Source organism: Dermacentor albipictus, chromosome 8, assembly GCF_038994185.2.
Source record: "Dermacentor albipictus isolate Rhodes 1998 colony chromosome 8, USDA_Dalb.pri_finalv2, whole genome shotgun sequence".
NCBI classification, from domain to species: Eukaryota; Metazoa; Arthropoda; class Arachnida; order Ixodida; family Ixodidae; genus Dermacentor; species Dermacentor albipictus.
The window spans coordinates 46,562,755-46,586,555 of NC_091828.1; the positions used below are offsets into that span (position 1 = coordinate 46,562,755).

General features: G+C 45.3%; 1 protein-coding gene across 4 annotated transcripts in view; it reads right to left on the minus strand.

The window, feature by feature from the left end:
• Window positions 1–351: 351 nt before the first annotated feature.
• LOC135909747 (4-pyridoxate dehydrogenase-like) overlaps window positions 352–23,801 on the minus strand; it is a 67,965-nt gene continuing 44,515 nt past the window's right edge. For 2 of the 4 annotated variants that reach the window (XM_070523321.1, XM_065441810.2), the window contains 7 exons: window positions 22,843–22,964; window positions 16,385–16,552; window positions 14,572–14,716; window positions 11,688–11,851; window positions 10,681–10,858; window positions 6,777–6,996; window positions 352–805 (listed from right to left, as the gene is read on the minus strand). In XM_070523321.1, coding sequence (XP_070379422.1) covers window positions 673–805; window positions 6,777–6,996; window positions 10,681–10,858; window positions 11,688–11,851; window positions 14,572–14,716; window positions 16,385–16,552; window positions 22,843–22,964 — 1,130 coding nt within the window. In that variant the 3' untranslated portion in view covers window positions 352–672. Of the gene's footprint in view, window positions 806–6,776; window positions 6,997–10,680; window positions 10,859–11,687; window positions 11,852–14,571; window positions 14,717–16,384; window positions 16,553–22,842; window positions 22,965–23,801 lie in introns of those variants that run through there. The other 2 variants (XM_070523322.1, XM_070523323.1) reach the window with 2 other exon arrangements.

Below are 23,801 nucleotides of genomic sequence, written 5' to 3' on the forward strand. Positions count from 1 at the left end.
GTGACGTCAAAAAACTAGAATCGGTGCAAAAAAAAAGGGCAGTGCGTTTTGTTTGTAGGGGATATGTCAAGGAATTTTCATCGTCTAACTCTCTTCCCCTACTTGGTCTTACTCATCTTGCAGAGCGTCGCAAACTTGAATGCCTAAAATTCCTTCACACGTTAATCAATTGTTTTCGCCTCTCCTCTCTAGATAACTATTTGACCTTTTCCAAACCCTCATGTGCGAGGAGTCACCATGCGCTAAATATCTCAACCTTTTTTGCCCACATTCGCTCCTTTAAAAAGAGTTTTTTTTTCGTCAACAATTTAAGTCTGGAATTCATTACCGGGCAACATCCGTTCACTACCACTGAAACAATTCATGCAAGCTAGTTTATAAATATCTGTATATTGGTTGTTAATCCCACTACGGCAATAGCCTCATTGAGACTGCTGTATGTATAAATAAATGAATAAATAAATACATAAATTAATAAACTACTATGAAAATTCAAGACCTCTCTGAGTAATATGAGCTAATTTACACTTGGAAGGGTCACCGCCATAGACTAAAAAGCCAACTCTGTCGTCGCTCCAGATTTCGGTTAGGTCTTCTTTACCAATGTAGGGCAAATGGTACGACAGAAAAAAACCTAGTCTATGTTTAAAGGCCTAAATAAATCTATATTATCTACTGATTATCTTGTATAATCATAGCCGCTGCTTTGTCGGCAATCATCATCACAGGCGCGTTTAAGTTCCCCGTTACTATTGTTGGCATGACAGATGCGTCGACGACGCGGAGCCTCTTCAGGCCACGTACTCTGAAAAGAAACGAAGAAGATGTTGAACCGAGAGACGCTATGAACGCAATGAAAGACAAATAGAGTACAGCCAGTGCAATTTAACATGCAAGTTTTATCACATGAAGTGTGCCTGCATGCTGTGACATGAGAATCCTCTTTTAACTGGCGTTTTAGGAATGTTTCGCTGCTCGCAGCACTAAAGCGTTATTTGGCTAACCATGAAAGCACAATAAGCCAATTAAAAGTCAATAATGACAATAAATGCAGAAAATGAAGATTAAACATGAATTTATACCTATCGTTATGTTACTGGTTTCCAAAATCTGCTCTTTTCAGCGCCACATTTCCAATAGAGTAAAGATTGATGGAAAAAGACGTTTAGTTAAAAAAAACGAATATTGTTTCACTCGGGCAGTGAAACATTCATAAACATTCCACGAGGTGCTGACTTGTAGAAAAACAAAACACCGAACTCAAGCTCTTTCAGGAAATGTTCTTCACTAGGCATCAGTATGCCAGCAGCATGCGTTATTGCTAGGAACAAAGATGCTTGTTCGTAAACTTATAGCGTTGTGACGGTAATGACAAAAGCAGGTCCATAGGCAAGAGAACTGCACCCATCGGTGCTCGTTCATGGCTGGAACGGCGCGACGGAGTCATGAAATGGTTAACGGAGGCAGAACACCATACCCTTCACATCTAAATCAGCTTAACTGCAAACAACAGCGTAACAACTACACATAAACAGTATTCGTGCGTCCTCGTCTTCAGCATAGCTATGTACACGCTTTGTAGCGAGGACGTCGTTCAACTGAAACTAGATGGCGCCTCCAGTCCGCTTCACTCCCCACCTATGAATGACCTTGTGGAGCGCCATGGGCGTGCATATTGTTTATACATTTTGCTGACAACACAGCGGCATGTCTTTATAAAAGTTGGGAAGTTGACCGCTTCCGTGACATACTATTATCCTGAAATTGAAAAAAATGGCCGAATTCTTTCAAGTGCGACACTTTAGGAAAACAGTGTACCCAAGTTTAGGCGTTTATTATCTAAATTTCTAGTGGCTTCTAAAGGCAGCATACAAGAAAATGAAATTTAGCACCGTGGAGAAGATAAAAATGCCAAGAGAATAAAAAAGTTCCCTCCACGAGCCAGCTCGCCATAGGCCATTTTTACAACACACACGCACCCAGAGAGTGTTTAAGATGTAGTAAATAGTCACAAAAACGTAAGGAGGGAGGGGGGGGGGGAGTGAGCGGACGAGCATCGTCAGTGTACGGAAACATTCATTTGCTTATCGGGGCGTAGCCAGCACCTTTGTACGAAGTATACACACGCTTCTTTGACTAAGACTGACCGCCTTTTGTCCAGAAATAGTAGAAGAAAGAAACCGGATCTAGCGGTGCTGGTTAGTGGAAACTTTAGCAATCTTATTCGGCACGCATGAATCGTGGCGTGACGTGGCGTTATTTTTATATTACCGTGAGTTGCCTGAGTGCCGCTTTGGAGTCGCTTTTCAGAACTACTGCATGGGTTGTAGTACGATATTGCACAGAAAACCATTATAGCATTTCTGTCTGCGACATAAAGGCATAATATGTGTAGTACTACCCACACATTCGCGGCTAATTACACTTTACAATCGAACGAAAGCATCACTGGCGACGGGAATGTAATAAGGCAAAGAGCAGCTTTCGTGCTTTAGATTACCTCCCCTATCATGCGCCTTTGCTACTAGTAAATTCACGGGATTTATTTGACATTGGCACAGGTATTCACTTCTACGCACTATAATGTATTTTTGAAAAAAAAAAACAGCCATACCGGAACACTGTAGTTTGTGTGACAATTGCTCCATTCCGCTTTAGAAAACCAGTTACATTTCACTTTGTTGTAGTCGCCGTGTGAATAGCTTTAATAATATAAGGTGCACGAGTCAATGTGACTGCCCAAAATACATTCTGTGGGGACTGGCGTCCTTCCACCCGGGAGCGTAGCCTTCTTAGGAAACTATCAGTGGCAGCACAAGCGAAAAAGAGACACAAGACAGACGCTCATGAGTCTCGATACAGCATTTGCGTCATTAAAGAATGAATGCATCATCACCATCTGATAACCAATGTTTGCACCAAGGAATTCTCCCGGTTGTAAACCATACAATCTGTGTTTACAGCTTATACTGTGGCAACAATTTGCACTTCACCGATTTCTTCATTGGCCTCCTATTCTAACGCTTGTTCAGGTATCAACGGCTGCTGCTAGGCAGTTAGTGCGATCAGTGCTAATTTATTGAATCATTCCTTACCATTTATTTATCTATCGCTCTATATAAATAATCAGTTTGCAGTATGTATATATGTAAACAGGGCGAAGCAAAGCCGAGTAAGACGGAAATGGATGAATCTTGGATAGTGCATGTGAGCAGCTCTGGAAACGGCAGAAGAGCAAACTTTACGTAGTGCGCAAGAATCACACCACTTTCATATTTACGCAAGGACACACTTGAGTGAGCGGCAGATATCCTCGTCGACCTTAGGTTGCATATGGGCAACCATCGCTGAAACTTAGCGTGCCAGCGGCAGCGCCGTAACACAAAGCTTAACGAGCGGTGGAAACAGTTTGAAAGCAAAGCGCTCTTTCCATCTGCCCCCGACTTTCCGGGCTTTCGGGCGCTGCTGCTGCTGCTGTTATCTAGCTCGCGCATGCCTCTGGGTTTCTTGCAACATCACCAGAGGGCGCTCGCCTCCGAGCATCTGGGCCTATGCGGTTGCGGCTGCGTTTCAGTTTGTGATTATGGCACGTGGCGGCGCTTGTTTTCTTATGCGACAAAAATGCAGGTGCCACGCTGGGGAAGTGATGTTCTGCGCTGAGATAGTGTAAACATTACACTCGTCCATAGCCTGAAGAGAGCGCTAGAAGCTGGCATCTCGTGAGCGTGCTGGCCACGTGTGCAAGAGCAGCACGTAAACACACGCCAGCAAAATGGCACCAAAGCGCGCATTCAGCGTCGAGGACACCCAGGCCGAAAAGAAGCGTCGCGCGGAACAGGAGCGCCTTCGGTAAACAGTGAAGCGTGATGGAGACCACGAATGTATGTATACAATGTGTACATACAGTCGTAATAATTAATTGAATTCTGTACAACCCCGTACTTCAATAAAAAGTGTCACACTTCTGCCACGATGTGGTGTGCCATGTGATGAAATGATAATGCACAACCTTCTCAGAGGTTATGAACAATGGCGCACAATAACGCCTCAAGCAAACACGTATCCCTGTGTGTTCTGTGGACTACGCAGACAATCAGCAGTTGTGCACGCAAGGTAACGTTTAACATTAACTCACCACTCTCTTATCGGAGGAAACACTGAAGAAATTACACATTCGACACCATCATGAAGTCTAATTATTGTCAATCATAGCAAACAGCACACCAAGCTTCGCTTATATCGATTCCCATAGTCCGTGGTGTGTCCATATTTTTTTAAAGTAGCAGATGCTGCGATTTCGCATCATCGATTTGAACGCTCATCATGAGGTACCTGTTTCCAGATTCTAACCCGAATGGGAACCGGCGCGTGCTAGAAGGTAGGAGCCCAAGTGCTCCTCCAACGCGCATCGGTATGGCCAGAGCTTGACTGGATGCACAGAGCTAAAACGAACGTTGGTACAGGCGCACATCTGTTATCATCCAAAATGTCATGCTATTTTCCTTGCCTCCATATCGTACAGTGTCAGCATATTTAAGCTGCGCGCTCAAGCTCAAAGGCCTTGCCGAAGAACGCCGATTTGCTTGACACTATGCAGTCGCCCCACGGCCCGCTTTTTAAAACACGAAGTCACTCATGACAGCGAATAAACGTGATAAGTAGGAACGTCTCTGCGCCCCGGCGTATGTAAACGCCTACGTATTTACTTCCCGATTGCCCCGGTATTTCTATATTTCGCTGGTTACGTCGCTCAGCCAATCTCATGGAGGAAGCGTTGAGACCTTTCAGAAACATTCGAAATGGAGCTTTTTGTGAGCTGCAACTCTCAACTCTAATAGTCCTTGAAAGTATTGCTGGTGCCATATGCTTTGTGAATCCTCTCACACATGCTATCAGTCTACCAAATGCCCTAATTTATACGAGATGCAAAACAGGTATTTGTTCTGGAGAAATTACAGATTTATGTGTGTGCTGACAGGAACTGCTGCCCAACGCGAATTGTCCAACGGGTGATCTACTTCGTTAATATCTCGTCATAATGAATCCAGCACAACATGTAGCCACATTTATTTCTGTGCTGCCCCTATTTTTTGACATGGTTTCGCAAGTACTCCGAGCATTTGTCTGAGAATTCTGAAGCTACATTAACACGTAATTTATTCATCGCACATTATTGCCTTATCCCGATGTTTTGTAAGTGAGAAGGGTGACCTAATCAGAAATATTACTCCACACGATCAATGTGCAAGAAACAAGCAAAATGCCTAGCGAAGTTCTCGGACAGAAAATATCCCGATAAGCGACATTTGACAGGAAATTAGGAGCAGCACGCACCTGCCCGACACAGGGCTATGCCATGGGCTTCGCTGTCTGTACGCGCACCACACTCGAAGGTTGAATGTGCACCTAAATACCTGCTACTTTATCACTCCGACACTTTCATTGTTTGCGTAGCTGGAATGTGACTTTGTTATGGAGGTACTAAGGCTTTCCACACGTTAGATATTCGCGTTAATTAGAGGCGCTTGGTAAAAAGGTCGCGTTGGTAGCGCTTTTATGTGTATATGTTCATTATTACAAACCACATCGCATGTATTAGGCACGCAATCAATTTATCGTACCTCAGAATCATTCTTCCTTCCGGGGTTGCGACCATAATGGCCCCCTACCCACCATAAATCTCCGCGCTGATGCATTCAAGCGCAAACCACGTGAGATACTTCGGACAGATTCGCGAAATGCGCTCTACTGGGAACCCCCACGCTCTCGTTACATTCTTCGTTGACCAGGCTTTGACGTTTCTAAAATGTGCTCGATATTGCTATGTATCAAAGCGAATAACGTTTGATAAGTGCTCTGTTGTCAAGGTAGCATGCCAGCGCTCCGGTATTAAGCTGTCGCGCCATGGGCTATCACTATAGGACTCCTACGTACCATATGATATGTCTCCTACTAACCATATGTCCATAGGACCTCTACTTTCTTATTTAGGACGACCATGAAGGCTAATTTTCTGGATTGCGCTCTGCGTGTTATGTCATACACGTCCAGCATCAAGGGGGCGACGTTTGACCGCAATCTACGTGGTAGAAAATTTCCGAGTACAATATCGTATTCGAACCGTACAGCAGTCTTGACACACGGAAGAGTGACACAACGAAGTGAATCCCACGTGATTAATTTGTGCAACATGCGCGAAGCTTCCTTATTCACCTGCGCGTGTTGGTCGGCGGTCAGCCCAATTGTTAGTTCCTGTAAATGTTTACTTGTGTGTTTTCAACCCGTGACTGAAAGAACTAGGGATACGATGCAATAGATGCCCTTGCTGCATCCTTTGTTGCGAACGCGCGCATAGCAACCAGAATACGGCATGTCAAATCCTGTTGCTACAAATTCATGCGAAGCAGACGACACACTTGTCGCACTGCACATGACATCGCAAATGTGAGGCCAAAGTGGCAGTAGCCGTCAGTGGAAGAAGCTTCGAAGCTGCGATTTCGAAATAGAAATTTCGGTTTAAAATGTGCGCCGAGGATGTTTTTTCTTCATCTAATCATATTGACTTTTCTAAAGTTACATTATAAACTGGAAATAGTTGGACAACCAGTTACATTATAAACTGTGTAATGTCGGACGATCAGTTACATTATAAACTGGGGGTAGCTAGAAGATGATGTCCTGGCACTTTTTGAGGTCGTTAACAGCGAAGGGTACGGAGACGATCATTTTCTCGTTTCACATAACTCACTGTCAATTTAATTTCAAAGTAAGCGTACCTGAGCCTGGGGTCCAGCACGGCCCTTTCGTCCGAGCCCATGGGACACGTGCAGCAGGCATGCCACGTTGTGTGAGCCATGTGGCGTACAAGGCAGGCGACGTACGGATCACTCCATATGGCACCTTCGGAGACGCAAGCATCTAGAGGGATGTCCCAAGGCTTCGCTTTGATGGACTGCATGGCGTCGCTCTTCATGAGTCGCAGCGCAATCTTGACTCCTGACCGAGAGATATAAAGGAAAGAGTGAAGAAGCAGTGCTTTCTTTAATTACGTTAGCATTGAGAGTGTCAAAGTGGAGGTGTGTGTCAAGTGTGGGAATCCGGTCACGTGATAGAGACAAACAGATTTTAAAATTCGGCTGCATGCTACACTCCTGCAACACGGGAAGACGAACGCCTGCTGCACACTTGCTAATGCGCGGGCTGTCATGGTCGCAATGCTGCTATCGCAGCTCGGCTTCTGTGGGTCGTTTTATACGCCTAGCTGCGGCTTCGCGCAATCGTGTACCGGGGTCAGACTGGCGCACGACGCTTCTGTTCGACTTTACCTTGCATCATCTCAGCAGGGGACTGAAAGTTATGCTAGCCTATGTGTTGTGTGGGTGATTTCAAAGAATGTATGCCCTGTTTGCTTCACTTTGATGAGCACTTGTAACCTCAGCCTTACGGGGATGTGAGCCATTGCATTTGTTGCTTGCTGTCCGGGTGTGAGCCATTGCGAGGGACTCGTGGTTTTTGTACCACTCTACTAGACGCCGCGTTTCTGTGCGTTGTATGCGTTATTTCAATGAATGTATGCACGCACGCTTCATTTTGATGAGTGCGTGTAGCCGCAGCATAACCACGGATGGGCCATTGCATTTCTCTTACTTGCTCAGGGGCTATATTATGCATTGCAGCTTCTGATCGTTTTAAGGCCATTGGAGATATGGGCCACGTAAGACTTTCGGCTTAAATGAACTGCAGTGGCGGCCACCGCAGTTTCTTACTACCACAAGGAAAGCCAGAGTTTGCCAATACTTCTACCGTGAGAGAGTGCTGCGACAGCTGAAATTGTTATTGTAAGTACTAGGATAATTGAAGAAAGTCGCCGTACTGCCCGAAAGGCCAACCATTGATTTCAATAGGGAATTACAGCACATCTATACGATGTAAGCGAAGTAGTTTTGTCGACCGTACAACTAGTAAACATAGGCATCCTAACTACATTAGGAAGCATGGTGTCACGCGAGCACAAGCATCAACATATCTCGCTCGATGACCTGCGGAAACTTGCTGTCGAAACGCTGGAACTGACATTCGTGCTGCGTCTCGCATCAATGCGAACAAAGCCATGAAAACACAGCTCGCGGCGGACTCTGTCCGCATCGCAGACGGCTTTCAAATATAGAGGCTGGGCGCACGTATAGGCCGGCCGAAGTAGAACTCGATCCCCTTCCCTACCCTCCCCCCAAAGCTTTGCGGGCGACAGAAGACGGCGCGCTGCCTCCCTGTTTTCCTTTCTCGCGTGCGGGAGATTGAGCCGCCATCGCTGCCTCACCCTCACACGCTTTCACTCGCGCGTACAGCATACGGCGCGTAGCGACAATTTTATTGTCATTGTACTTTACATGGAACGTCAAGGAGACGACGAAAATGCACCCGGGGTGCACATATAATTGCTATAGCAATAACAGAAGCTCATGCTCTCGGACCAAAATTTTGCTTTAGGCTGCCTATTCATATCGTGACGGGCCATAAATTATGACAAATCGCTTAGGCTTCCTCTTAAAGAAATCACAGAAAGAAAGCTCTTTCGCTGCTCGAAGAGGCAAGACGTGCATCGAGTGAGCTCCTGAAAACAGGGATCCGGGAGCTCAAAGAAATGCGACGTAATGCCTAACGCAGTTCTCTCCCATTACAGCTAAATTGCCACAGACTTTTCTTTTTTCGACACGTGTAGCGTGTAGCCGTTTTGTAACAGACGCTGAAGCATAGCGTTCGTTCATTGTTCTTACCATCTTTAGCGTTCGAATTACGCGACAGCGAAACAGAAGAGACCTCCGGAACTACACGCACATCGACCTTAAAGAGTGATCCTTCTGTCTATATCACCGTTGTTTAGGCTCTATCGTATAAGTATCCAACAACAATCTCATAGCTAATCAACCACCGTAAAAGCTGCGTAGCATTCTATATCAATTTATTATTTATTACTTTTTTGCTATGTCGATAATAGGTTCTGGTAACGTTTCGTATAAACATTAGGCGCGCCTGAAAATGTGTCACGGCGTCACGCAGCAGTTGTTGGCAATGGAGCGGTTGGATAGCATGATCCCGCAAGGGCGGAAGCGCAGTCGCGAATATTTTTACAGCGTAAGATGTGGGCTCATTCCAACAGCCGTGTCGGTTGGCGATGGTGTCTGCCACGTTCGCGACAGGTGTCCATTGGAGCTATCGGCGGGAATTAGAAAAGAAATGCCCAGTTCCCACCGATACTGAACCCGGGCCCACTGCGGGCGAATCAGCTACTGTACCACTGAGCCACGCTAGCGATTGCTAGATTGCAGCGGAAACATGCCCTACCGATGAGCCCAAGCGCGCCATGAGACCCGCGATCCGACATGCGAGTCACATAGCGTCGACACATGCCGACCTTGCATTGCAGTGGTACATTATTACACCAGGTGACATGCAATGTAGCAGTTGCGTCAGTATCGGTACACATCAGATGGAGAAGGTTAGAGAGAGAAAAGGACGATTAAGGAGATTTATACAAAAATGCCAGCATGAAAATAAAAGAAATCATGTACACCTCTTTCAATCAAGATGGCGAGGTGACTATGTCAGCGCCCCGTTTGAAAGGGGGTGCCAATAAATTATTTTCGTCATAATCATGATAATCATCTTCATTAGGACTGTATCGTGCCACTTCTCACGCGATGTGAAATGCCAGCCGCGTAGCGTCGACACGGGCAGACTGTCTCACAGTTGCGTGATAATCCCGCAGGTGTGCCGACATGTTGCAGCTGCATGCTGTAGGTCGCTGGACCTGGTTAACTGAAGCAGGCTAGGTCGCGGTCTCCCCACAGTTTCGAAGGGGATGCCAATAAATATTAATCATCATCAATAACAACAAGATCATCGTATCGCACCACGTGTCGCGGGGTGTCACATGTGCGCCGCGTAGTCCCGATACCCGTGCTTGCTCTTCGGTACATGCCATGGTGCCTCCTCGCAAGGTACGAACTGCTACGAAGAAGCCAATCACGGAGCTACGTGCGCGGCTGCAACCAGGCAACATTGGGCTCAACAGAACGCTGTGCAGACAGCAGCACATGCCGCAATCTGCCGTACACGCAGGGCGGACAGTCCAGTTCGTTCTCGTGAAAACAACGTGAAGAGACCCCGCCACAAAACCTTACTAGTGTGTATTGCCGAAAATGGAGCTCCTATGCCATCGCTCCTCCAGCCCACGCTGCGCCTGTGCTACGTGTGCCACGCAGACCTCCGACTTTTCTTATACGCTGGAACGAGTGCATTTTGGGAGAAATTGGGAAGCCAGGTACTAGGTACTAGGTATTTACTCGGCTAAGCATTTTTACTCTAGGAAAATATTTTTTTTTGGTAGGAAAGTACTCATCACCAGAAACAAGTTCTCATTTTCCTTGACCAGGAGTGGCGCTTGGACTTTTTCAGATAAACTCTTGTCTACACCAAAAACTCTACTACGACTTACAAGAAACTTCATTCAGACGAAACGTTGGAAATATGGCCCTTGCGCCAGCTCATATATTCAACAGGTACGTGCTTAAATATTGCCGCATTTGGAAAGCTTTGGTTAAGCGTTCACATGCGCATGACAGTGTTATGAATACGATTAAGAATGCACGCTATAGTTTATTTATTACTTCAGCTATGTACCTTCAACTGCCGTCGCCACATCGTCGGGATGCGTCAAGTACTTGGGGTCAATGATAGGTTGGTCCAGAGGGTTCGTTGTTCTCAGTTTCACGTAACCTCGCGATTTCGGCCTGTTCACCAGTGGAGCGAGCGCAAATCCGTGTCTTCCGCGTTTAGGCAGAAAGTATTGGTCATACACCTGAGTAGGAATAAACATATGTTATATAAATAAGAATATTTGAAGTGATTAACGATGTTCATTCCTCCACGAAAAAAGTTCAACACCGTCATCAAGACTGTGCATGGTACACCTTATTGAAGTTTTTTTTTTACCACACTAAATACGATACCTTTAATAACTTATGACTCCTGTATGGTCAGTGCCGGGAATGGCGAGATGAGCGATATGAAAAATCACTTTTCGTGTGCATCTTCTATACTAATAAATACGTAAGCAGTAGGCAGCGAACACAACCTCGTCACGTTAATCATCCTTAGAAGACGTGCGGAGTGGGCGCACACTATCGTGAAATTCGTGGCAGTACTACTAAGCCTTCTTCATGCGCCTTCGCACCTGATTCAACCTCCAGTCACTTGGTGAAATGCGAGACTTGAAATTACATTTTGGAAGAGAAACTACGCGCACAGAAGGGCGCCTGCTATTTTGTAGCAGCTGCATATCAGTGTTTTGGAAAAGAACTAACGGGACTGCAGGCAATAAAAGTGCGAAACAACGCAAGAGCTGTGCAGTTCCGTGCTTTTTTAGCCCTATTGCTACGTAGGCGTTTTTGTATAGGTTTTTTTTGTTAGAGGAAGGTCGCCACAAACATTTATATTCTTCTTTAGTTCCATTCGATATTCGCTGGTTGCTTCTTTTTGTCATATCATTGTATTTTATCGTATTTGTAATTGCAACATTCCTAGACATGGTAACACCACGTAACTATCCGCAAAACAACGTTGACCGTGTCACGTGAAACCGTAAGTACATACTGCACATAGTAAAACAGCAAATTCAGTCCCCTCACGTCTTTCCGGAGAGCCATGTTTGACAGGTAGCATTCCAAGGGAAGCGCTGAGGATGGGAGGGACTGCAGGACGATTTCTACATCCGGGAATTCCAGCGATTTATTCACAAATGGCGTGCTGACAAACGCAAGAGCCTCAACGGATCCAGGAATGGAAAATGGACCTGCAGAAAGACTTGGAGTAATGTATACGAGTAAGCGTTCTTGTTCGAGCGCAGAACCGTTTACGTGGAAATCATTCGTAGAAGAATAGAGGCCATATTCGTCTATTGACGATAACTCCTTGAACTTCTCAAAATAGTCATTGGAAAAGAACATCGCTAAATGGTGTTTTTCACTGGAATACATATTGCGAAACTTGTATTACTCTTAAGAATACAAAGTAATTAATAGGAAGCTAAAGCTGCTCGGCACAATAATTGGTTAGCCTTAAGGAACAGTGTTTGATGTCCAAGTGAGGAGATGCGGAGACAGAAGTTCTGAGTGACATTGGTGCCACATAAATGACTCGGCGCGTGTTCGAGTTTCTTCCCGCTAATAATCACTCACGCGACACACGGCGTTGTTAGCCTGCAAAGATTAAGAAGGTTGATAATGCCGGTTTTCCACTAGTTTTGCGCGCACAGCAAACAAGAATAGACGAGCGGGGATGTCATATGCAGATTATATCCGTTTGTATGTGTGTGAGAGAGACGTACTTCAAGAAATAGTGGATTTTGTAAATGAACAAAATGAAATGCGACAATGCAAAATACCACAAATTTGAACTTCATAACAATATAGACTAGCCCGGTCATATGACAGTAGCAAGTATTGCTTGGTAAGCTCAAACAAAGTTATTGGCAAAAGTGTCTGAAAGAACATGAATATGAACGATAAGTCTTAAAAGAAGCCAGTGTTCTTGGCAATCTTCCTGTTCCCTTTGTATAATTATTTTCTGCAGCAGGTACAAGATGTGCCACGAAAATTAAGAGAGAAAGAGAGAAAGCAAGTCGAGGAAAGGTATGAGGTCAACTACACGACCATCCGGTTAGCTACCTATACATAGAAAGGCGGGGAGCTTACCGAGAGGTAGTTCGCGTCGGCTACTCTGCACACAGAAAATAGCTTGACAGATAAAAATAGGAAGGGCTCATAAGCTGGGCCTGAAGATTCGAACGCGGTACCATTCAAAGCTCCGTGACTGTTTCTGGCGCTTCCCGGCCACTGCAGCTTATGTAAACGTAATGTTTTCATGAAGAGCGATAAAGGTTTGTGTCCTTGATGGGGTCCAGGGGTTGGAAAGAAAACACGGGGACTTAGAAAGTTCGCGTCTGAAGTAGTCGCCAAGTGGTAGATATAGGCTTACTCATTATTTTGTGTGCTGGTGCGTAGGATAACCGCTCTCTGCGGTAGCGGAGGAAGCTTTCTCTTAACGTGACCATGGAAACGCTGGCGGCGAACGCTCTGCACGAAGGCGAGATTTATGGTTTTGCCTTTGAAGGTATTTGAAGGAACCGAGCGTGCCATACCACTCCTTCTTTGGGACGGACTTCAAACAGCTGGTATATAACATGAAAAGATGTTTGTGTTTTAGTTTCCGCATGACAGAATTATACTTTATTGCATATTCATATTAAAATCTGACGCTATAATGTTTGTAGATTGTATGTAAGTCGTACTTTACGAATTTTCTGCCACATTTTACTTTGAGAAATTTGCGACACGGGGCACCTAACGCTGTCAAGTTAAAGAGAAAAAGTGGAACGGAAGAGAGATAGAGAAAGAGCGACGAGCGTAAAGCAGGTAGCCGCTTTTACGACTCGCCTCTGTTACCCACATTTCCTCTCGCAGGAAAACAGCAGCAAGCCCGAAAATTCTGAAAGAACATTTGATTTGAAGGCCGTATTTTGATCAGAAAATTCTTATCAATATACGGCCGTAAAAGCGCGAGCGACACGTAGCTACAGCGTTTGATTAGGAGAGCGTCTGCTAGTTAGGCTCCGCGCAGGGGGAGCCAACGCCGGCGCAGGAGGAGGAGAAAGATGGCGCTATCCTTATTTTATTTATGGGCACTACGTTTGTGCCTCATCCGCCTGAGTAACGCCCCTTCATAGTATGAATGTACCGCCACTCTTTGAACTCTGCCGACGCCGCACGAAATCCCCGCGTCCTCTTCGCCCTTTGCACGTCCTTTCCACGGGAAACCTGGTTTGCACTCGCTTGTCTTCACGAAGATTGGTCTCGCTGCCGTTGCCCTTCGAAACACGCGGTTTTTGCGTTTTGCTTGCGGTTTTCTTTTTCGTTGGCGCCATTTTGTCCTTAGCTTTGATGGCTCGCCACAGCCAACGTTGTACGCAGTACGTCATACCGTGTTGCCCTAGGGCTATGTTTGTTCTAGCGCACGTAACCACAGCGACAAGCGTGAAGATAGTTATGCAGCCTTAACACGCCAGCTTTCTTTGGTGACTACCCCAGTCCTGTCTCGAGAAAGGTGTAATGTGTTGAACCCGCACAAATAACGTTAAACAAAAATGTTGAAAACGTTAAGTAAATACGTGTTCAAAAAGGTTCGTCGTCTCTTTCCTGCACATTATGTGTGTGTGCGTGTGCGTGTGTGTGTGTCCAAAAAAGTAGCTGGCTTTGTGGTCATGGTAATGACGCCACTAGTGCAGTAGGGCAAGACCTATTACTATTCGACTAGTACTGAGTGGATGTAATTAAATGTTTTGGCAGTGTAATAATATTTCTGATAATTTGTTTTTACACGGGCAGTGCAACGTCTGCTGTAAACAGAAAGGCGAGGGCCTTGTTCAGGAAAATTTTGTCCACTTTTCTTGGTTCGCGATAAACGTAGAAAACGAAGTAACATACCTAATTAATAACAAATGAAATTCTTCTGCACCTGAGCGCTTGAACATGTAGTCCGTCACTGTGGACAACCGGAAAAGGTTAATTCCGTCTTGATGACGCAGCGTGCCAGAGATTCCTTCGACGTGCATATGGTCCTGAAGGTTGTTGCCCACCGGCAGGTCAGCGATAACAGGAATCTGTGGGGGATTTGCACCGAAGTTACTGTCATGTGCTTTCTGTTCAATTACATGTTAAGCTCGCGGTCGCTCTTCTTTTGCAGCAACTGGTCTCATCTGAATCAAATATCTCACGTTTTAAAATTTAAGTAAAGTTGTAGCTACTACGGTCAGTTCTTCACTATTTAAAAAATAAAATAAAGAGGAAACATCTGACAAAACAACCTCAACATGTGTCGGAATAAGCGAACGACGCATTCCACGGCAGAAGCTATCTTAACCTACTGTTACGTGAAATTTTCCTCTTTTTGGACCGATGGTTGCAAGTGCTAGAATAATCGAGCATATTCAGCATTGTGGGGAGATGTCAAAATCGAAGATCAATTTATTTCAACGTGCTGCACTAAAAAGTACAACGAAACGGGACGGGGGGGGGAGGGGGGGTGGGCGGCAAGAGTAGGCAAAAAAGTCGCAGAAGGCTTGACGGCGGCCTGGACCCCATTTAATACACAGGCAGCAGGATGCAGCAAGTGAGTGTCCGGTCACAGTGTACACGAAAATGAAGTTCCTGCAGAACATACTTTGAGCACATGCAGTATTACAGGATAAAAATTAAATCGCTCGAAGAAAAAATAAAAGAAAAACGGAAAACTGGACAACCACGTGGCAAATTTTTTTTTAACGAATTGCAGGTGGTTCAGTATACTTGCTAGCATGCATTTTATGATTTGTTGACTATAGGCGGTCCTTTAGAAAGCAGTTTTCCAGTTTCCTTTGAATCGTACGTGTATTACGTATATTTGTTCGTTAACTGAAATTGGCATGTTGAGGGATAAATAGGTCGTTAGATTTAATTCTTATATTGAAGCGGCTCATAAAAAGGGATGTATATAATAAAAAGACACGTAGAAATCTGAGATAATCACAAAGAGGCTTACTGCGGGAATTACGTGGGCATTTACAATTATTCTCACTGCGCTTGCCTGCAATCTGATTTTTGGTTAAGTGTGCAGTGGTAGTCTTGGCCCGTATGAAGTGGCAATAGGATAAAGTAGAAAAGACGGTAGAGATATGCTTTCTGTTCTTGAGGTTTTATGTTTGACGGGAGAAGAAGCTGCAGCCTCGATAAAACTCCCAGCAGTCCGCAGTCCATGAGAATTTAGAACTGACCTTCTCCAAATGCTAATTGCAATACATGTTTTCATGGAATAGAACTCCATGGCTCCTAAAGATGGGCACAACTTCAATGCTATAAGAATGAATAGTAACGTTTATATCAACATTAATAGTTTTGAGACAGTTTGCTAAACTGTACCTATTTAGTTTCGGAAGCACATCATTAGCTGGATTTAAAAGCGTAGCCAGGTGTAAGTCAGAGAAATACGCTAGAAATGTCGGTATATACAATAAATGTGATACATCGCGTGATAGATCTGATAAATTGGTTTGTTTGTGGTTCGTTGACAAATTTTTGTGAAATTTACGGTACCCTACTGCTGCATAGTTCCTTCTTTATAAACAACCTTCGCCCTTTCAACGTTAATTTTAACGCCTTATCAGACACTAAAGGACTTGAGAAGTTAGCGTCAGCCCATCTCACTGCTTACTGGTGACTTCTATGATCAAAGCGCTGTTTGTAAACCTGGTGGACAGGTCGCTTACAAGAAGTTTTAGCCTGTTTAGACAAACCTTCAGTTCCTCCAGATCGGACCGAGGACCAACACCGGAATGCAAAAGCAGCTGCGGAGATGCGACAGCGCCGGCCGCGATAAGGACCTCGAGCGAAGCTTGTACAGTGTACATCAAACCACCTTTCAGAACGCGTACTCCGGTGGCGCGTTCGTCTTCAAAAACCACCTGCAAGAAAAGGACACATTCATTTTTTTTTTGCAGAGGAACAGTTGGCGTAATGGTTTAGGGGCCTCAAAAAGAAATGTAAGCGCAGCAGACGGCAACAAGAAGTGGAAGAATAATTAAATGGCGGATAATTAGAAATACAGGACATCCTTTATTGCAGCTTAAACAAGCTTATTCGACAGATTTCTCTGAGTTGTCCTCAATTGGATTCTCCGAGGCTTCGTCTCAGCATGCCGTCTCAAAAAATAAAGAACCTTCCTCACAAGCCAAAATGAAGGAAGTGGATGTAAGAAACACAAATGCTTTTCTGATTGCATTTAATGAATGGAGTAGAGTGGGGATTGGAAAGCCCGGAAAGCACGATTGCGGTACTGTTATATCCCTCCTCCGTCGACATACATTAGGCAAACAAAACTTAGTCTCTGAAAGTGGACCCGGATTTCGAAGCGAGAAATTCAACACAGGCAAGATAGAGTAATCAAAATGACATCTGTCACACCATACCATAGTCAAGGAAACTCCTTAGCAGAGTGTTTGATCCACGATGTTAAGCTGTTTAGAGGATTGTACCCGAAGCTCTAAGGGGGTTGAATTGTGCCCTCGAAGCAGCCAGCTATGAAACATCACAATCGGACTTGCTTGCACTCTTCATTTTGCTGCTTATGGAAATGCCCGTGGCTACCTGCTGACCATCTTCTCCGATTAGTAGACAAAGTCTTAATTCTGGAAACTGAGGAGCAACGATACCAGTAGCAGACCTCAATGAGAATATGGAAGTTTATCAAAGTGTTTGCCATTGTGCCTGGGAGCTTTACTCTAGTACGCAGTGGTCTCTAAGACGCGAAATTGGCATTCGCTGGCCCTTACATGGCCAACGAGGTGGGGAAACAAGAAGCTGTCCTTTAAAATATATCGGAGGGCAAGAGAAAAAATTGAAGCTAGTGGCATAGGAAACGTCATTCCAGACTCTACCAGGGTGAGTGCAGACAAAATCCGCGGAGAATGTGAAGTGTTCACGACAAGAGGAACAGAATCGCTGCACAGCACACAACGAAGGGCTTACAGGGAGAAAAGAAGTGTGAAAAATAATAAAATGGCGGAACATCTATCGCGTCCTCTTTGTATTTAACAAGCCGTAAAGGATGGTATGGTTTAATTAAATAAAAAAAAACATTGGGGTTTTTCCACGCAGATAAAACAAACGCAAAGAATGCCCGATCACCAATATGTAAAACAATAACGCAGAACCACAATACAAATTCGGCTACATCATTGTAGTCGAGGAATTTAGATATATTTATTAAAAGCCATGTTGTTTCTTAGGGATAAAGGTATGAAGGTCAGACCACATATGTCTGGCACTGCATCAGCAGCGCATTTAGTGTGCATAGTGCGTCCATTGCTTGACCATGTGACGTACAGGTACAACGTTTTGGCACATACCGTCGAAGCGCCAACTAAATATGTGCATTCTATGTTTGCTTTCTATAGATTCATTGACTCTTCAGAATGGTTAAAAGTGTGCTGCAACAAAGAAGATGACTGATTTTAAATTGTTTTGTTGTTTTTTCATTCTGTGCAGGAATGCAGCACAAGATAACATCAACGACTGCATGCCCACCATGCTTCGAAAGCATGTACACAACCATCAGAAGCACATGGAAGATGTTAAATTTTATTAGACACAATGAAAGAAGGGAACCCGGCTCATGACGACATACTGACATCAAGAGCAAACATTTATATCGACATTCCAGCTACTTTTATAAAATTCTTTGCACATTAGAATTTGCAGCGAACGCCCATAAATGTGTCTCAAGATGTACGCGACGTGTGGTATACTTTTTCATCATTGCTTTTGATGCACCATTTACATGTGCACATTTGTGTAGACAGGGCATAAAGCCCCCAAGCAAATCCACGAAGAATCTAAGTTGTGCCTTTGCTCTGATGCTACGCAAGCAATGCAAGTAAGTGCTGTTGAACACAGGTTCACGCTCAGGTAATAAGATTCGAGTGACAACCTTTCCCAGGTTGTGTGCAAGGCGCCATGTTTGTCGCAGGAACAGTTCACTCGGCGACCTTACCAGATGCACAATGGCATTATCTTGCTTACTGAGGAACCTACGTAGTTAATTATTTATCTTAAAACTTGTGAGAACATTGTTCTTGTAATAGCGTAGCTGTTCTAAGTCGGATCTTCGCCGGCTGGAGTCCGGTGTCGCACACGGGGGCAGGTTCAGGAGCTCACCGCGAGAGGGTGCGCCGAGGGTAGGAGCGGGATTGTCGCCCTGATTTAAAGTTTTCTTTAAATCAGGGGTACAATCAGGACTCGATGCAAACCAAACGTCAGTGGGACGCCTCGCATTGGGCGCTCATGGGAAGAATACAGATGAAGATGTGTAGGGTAATATGGGCTGGACTGCTTTTGAAGTGAGGGAAGCTTACAGTAAAATTGATTATGAAGAACGAGTGCGGAATATGGAAGAAGGTAAATGGGCTGGGAGAGTGTTGAGGTATCTATAAAGGAAAAACATTGATTCACCGTGCAGGAAAATAGCTAGGAAGCTTATCAGCAAGGAAGCGGCCTGCAGGGTTGCCAACACAGGAACAAACAGCGTCAAGCGGAAAGTCAGAGAGGCTGAAATAATTTCATGGGTGGCGGCTATGAAAAGGAAGACCTGCCATTAGTAACTACTTAAGAGGAAAAAACAAAAATCAGGAGTGAAACAATTTACGATAATTTAAGGGAAGCTCATTACTTTTCGAAGCGAGATCGGGACGCCTTAGAACACGCACCTATAAAGCGAGATGTAAGAAGGAAGCAGAAGCATGTGCTAGCTGCGGTAAAGCTAGAGAAACGATGGAACATGTTTTATTAGAATGTGAAGACGTCTACCCAGTGGTCGATTTAGGCACCACTGGCATCCTTGAAGCCCTTGGGTTCAGCGGGAGCAGTTGTAAAGCAAACATGTCCGCAATAGGCATTAGTAAGAGGCGATTGGAGGATTGGTGGAAGGAAAGTAGGGAAACGACAAAAAACGGAGACGTACAAAAGCAAAGTTCGTGATAGGGTGTCAGAAAATTTGGTTGACGGAGTTCATATTCTTTTTTTTTTAAATTTTTGTAGCCTAGGTGGGAGATTAGTCAATATAATAGCAAGAGCTAGGTGACGCAGCCCACCGCCCCGTTTCAAAGTGGATGCTCATAACAAACACCATCCATCCATCCCGACTGGTTGTAGCGGAGAGTTGTGGCGGATGGACGTGATTTTCCCGGGCTCTGTGGCGGCGAGGAAATCATAAGTCTTTTGTGCATGCTTTGAGCTTGCTTCTGTTTTGCATTTGCTGATTTTTTAACCAGCAAATAATTAGAAAGTTTTCTTTTTTCACTTTTTTCGTGTATGTGTTGTATGTATACTTGGTTTTGCAGGATTCTCAGTCCTTTCGCGCCACATGCTTCAACACGTGCAACCGCGTGGAGCGTTAGGTCTTTATAGCCTCTAAATAGTAGCTTTTAAGCGGCAAGAGTAATAGCTATTAGTGTTTCTGCTGTGTGTGCTTTAATATCAGGATTATTGCTTAGGTAGGAAAGTGCGAGCGTGGCCGCGTGGTCGGAGACATGCGAGCACGTGTCATAGCTTAAGTCCGTGCGGCATTGCTTGCTTTTAGAACATTGGTGAAAATTACTTTGCGGAATTTTAAGGATTTAGATTCTGTGCGCATCGGGTTTTGCTTGAAGGCACGTGCTTTGAAAGCTTCGGTATTAACATTAGCAAAAGCCGGGAAAGCATGCTGTGTGCGGGGGTTCCTCAAGGCAGGTGAGGGGACGGATAAGAATGGAGGGGGAATCGAGTCAATCGGGAGACACTGGGGTGTCGATGCTAAGCTGAAGAAGATTGAGGCTTTCCAGGATGAGCGTGTGAAACATGTCGAAGAGTTCAAAAATGAGCTAAATATTGAGCGTGATGCACGAAGGATAGTGGAAAAAAGACTTTAAAAAGCCGAAGAAAGGCTGAACAGGCCCGCCATCGTGAACTAGAATGGTCGTGATAATCGAACGCAGACTCCCAACGCGTCAGGAGAGGCACTGTCAGCAAAATACGTGGAATGCGTGCTAGGCGGGTAGAAGGTAGCTGAAAAGAAGGGCACCTACACTGAGGCCACGACAAAAAAAGAAAAAAGAAAAAAAACAGGAGCGCAGGGTCCAATACGCCATTTCAAGTCCGAATCACGAGAAAAAGGACAAAGGGAAGCAGGGAGAGTTGGAGAGAGGGAAATGGTGATTTTATCGCCGATGACTTGAACCTGGCTAGGTGCTCAGAAGCAATGGTAGAGAAGGTGAGATGCGATAAAAGACTGGCGATAGGAACATTTCCAGGGTGGACACTGGGTTCTGTCATGGAGCGAGCAAAAGCAAAGTTCGCAAAAAATGTCCACGTGCGCAACCTTCTCTTAGTAGCAGGTGGGCTAAACGATGTCCTAAACAGGAAAAATACATGCCTAGCCCAGCGCTTGACGAACGGGGTAGGCGACATGCGCGAGCTGTCCCCTCAGGTACAGATGGTGGTGTGCATGGTGCCGGAAGTGCGTGTACGAGACAGTCGCGTACAGAGAGCCGTAGTGGCTTCTAATGAGGCGATATGGAAAATGAGACGAGAGAAAGGCTTCGAAGTTGGTGAAGTAAACAGGGAAGGGAGAAGGTGCGGTTGTTTTGAATGAGACGGGATCCACTTCCATTAAAGATTTGGACGAGAAGTGGGCTGGCAACTTGCTGGTCGCGCTGTTGCTGTTCTGGGAGCCCACGGGCGCTCAAGAGACCAGAGTAGGTAGTAATGAAGAAGTTCCCATACGGGAACATCAGAAAAGCATTGCCGTCAATAACAGAAAAAGGAGGTAAACAAGAAGGATAGCTCGCCACGCAATAGGCTACATAAACATGCAGGGCGGCAGAGGAAAGAAAATGTGGGCAGAGATTGAGGAGATGTGGTCACAGAAACGCAACTTAGATACTCGGAAGAGCCGCCAGGGATGGAGAATTATGTTTGGGAAGGGTGCAGCAGAACTAACTTGGAAAGCAAGGCCAAGGGAGTTGGAATGCTCATCCATTAGGAAGCCAAATGGAAAAGAGCAAATTGAAAATATGAAGAGCATGTTTGGTTGTCAGGTACAATGAAGGGAAATAAATATTGGTTGACCGTAACGTGTTTGTGGGTTATGAATAATTGCTCAGAGAACAATCGAGAGTTAGTGGAATGCCTATGTGGTGATATCAAGGGTTTCAGGAATGATGCCGAAATTATCCTATTAGGTGACATGAATGCCCACATATGGAGTCTAGATGGCTAAACCGATAACAACGGGAAGTCAATGCGCAGTCAATAGTAATGAGCAATCAATAGTAAGAGGCGATTGGAAGATTGGTGGGAAAAAATTATGGACACGACAAAAGCGTAGACGTACAAAACCAAAATTCTCAATAGGCGGTCAGAAAATTTGGTTATGAGAATTCATCGTGGGACATTCTCATTCTATTTTTCTATTTTATACTAGGGAGGACATTAGGCAGTTTAAGCGCAATAGGTTGGCGGCCCAACTTCCCGCGTCGTTCTAAAGGGGAGGCTCATAACATCCATCCATACATCCATCCCGTGCGCTGCTGGTGTGGGAGCGGACCAATCGGAGGGCTCGCCGTGGGAGAGGGAGGAGAGGGTTGTAGGAGCAGGCGTTTCGCCGGTGCGCGCCTTTATGCCTCATGGACTGCTCTTTGCGCGACATGGCGCAGGTGCTCGTACGATAGCGGCAGCGCCGACGTCACGAAATTCCCGAGCTTCGAAATAAATAAGCGCAAGCAAAGCGCCAGCGGAGGGCAACCGCTACCGCCGAGGATCGATAACGGGAAGTGCCGGGCAAGTGCCGGTGGACACAAGCTAACCCGCAATTTCGATAGTAGGACGGCGAGGAGAGATCGACGCAGAGAGATTCGCCCCACCGAGGCTGCCGACGGACGGCTCAAAAGAGAACTCCTCGACCGTGAGTGCAGCCACAGGTGCAACGTGCGGGGCAGACTGTGGTTTGATCACAACCTTATGCAACTGAACAGTGCGCGCCATCCGAAACCGAAGCTCGAATCTAGAAAAACGACATCATCGAGACAGAAAACTCGTTGTCACGCGACAATGAGAATAGAAAATCGCGCTAAACACGAGTTCAAACTTGAGGAAACAACCACTAGCTTCGGTTTTCTGACAGCTTTCACTGCATGGAACTGGCTTTACTTTTTTCGTTTACCTTCGTGGCCCGGCTCCGCAGCGAAATGTGCAGATTTTTTCTGAGGAGGATTGGCGTGATGAAGGACCTGCTGGCACTGTAGCGCTCACCTTCGAGCGTATTGGCTTGCAGTCGAGAGCAACCTATAAGGACACACATGAAGGCACCACAGAAGTCATTAACAATTTATTATCACCCTAGTTATTGCCACTCTCTCCGATTACTTTTGTCTTTCATCAAAATGGTGTTCATGGTTTGGGAACGTCTAGCGTGTGCGCTCCGATATCATTCTTATTCGTTTCAAGTTTCCTTCTCAGGAGGCGCGTTTCCATTTGATAAACAGGCCCAGATACATTAACGCTTGAGCAGCTCCTAGAGTACCGCTTCTTTCGGCACTACCGCCGTCCTATTCAGTATGAAAGCGTACCAACCAGCCAACTTATCGATTTTACTGAGCTTGACGAGGCTGCCCTGAAATAACGAATTTCTATTTCACCAAAGTATAAATACTACCTTAGTCTAGGGCCTGTTTCTCCAATCTAATATTAAACTTTAACCGGAAATTAATTTAATATTTGGGGTTTTACGTGCCAAAACCACTTTCTGATTATGAGGCACGCCGTAGTGGAGGACTCCGGAAATTTTGACCACCTGGGGTTCTTTAACGTGCACCTAAATCTAAGCACACGGGTGTTTTCGCATTTCGCCCCCATCAAAATGTGGCCGCCGTGGCCGGGATTCGATCCCGCGACCTCGTGCTCAGCAGCCCAACACCATAGCCACTGAGCAACCACGGCGGGTGAACCGGAAAGGCCGTTAATCATCAGTTGTAAGTCATCTACACTGCTGCTAAGTGAGTGAACGTTACCAGCAAACCGCAGTTTGATGATATCTTCGGCATTGATTGTCACATCTAATACTTTCCCGACAGAAAGCCCGAGCACACGTACCACGTCAGCAGACGTGTAATGGCGAAAAAA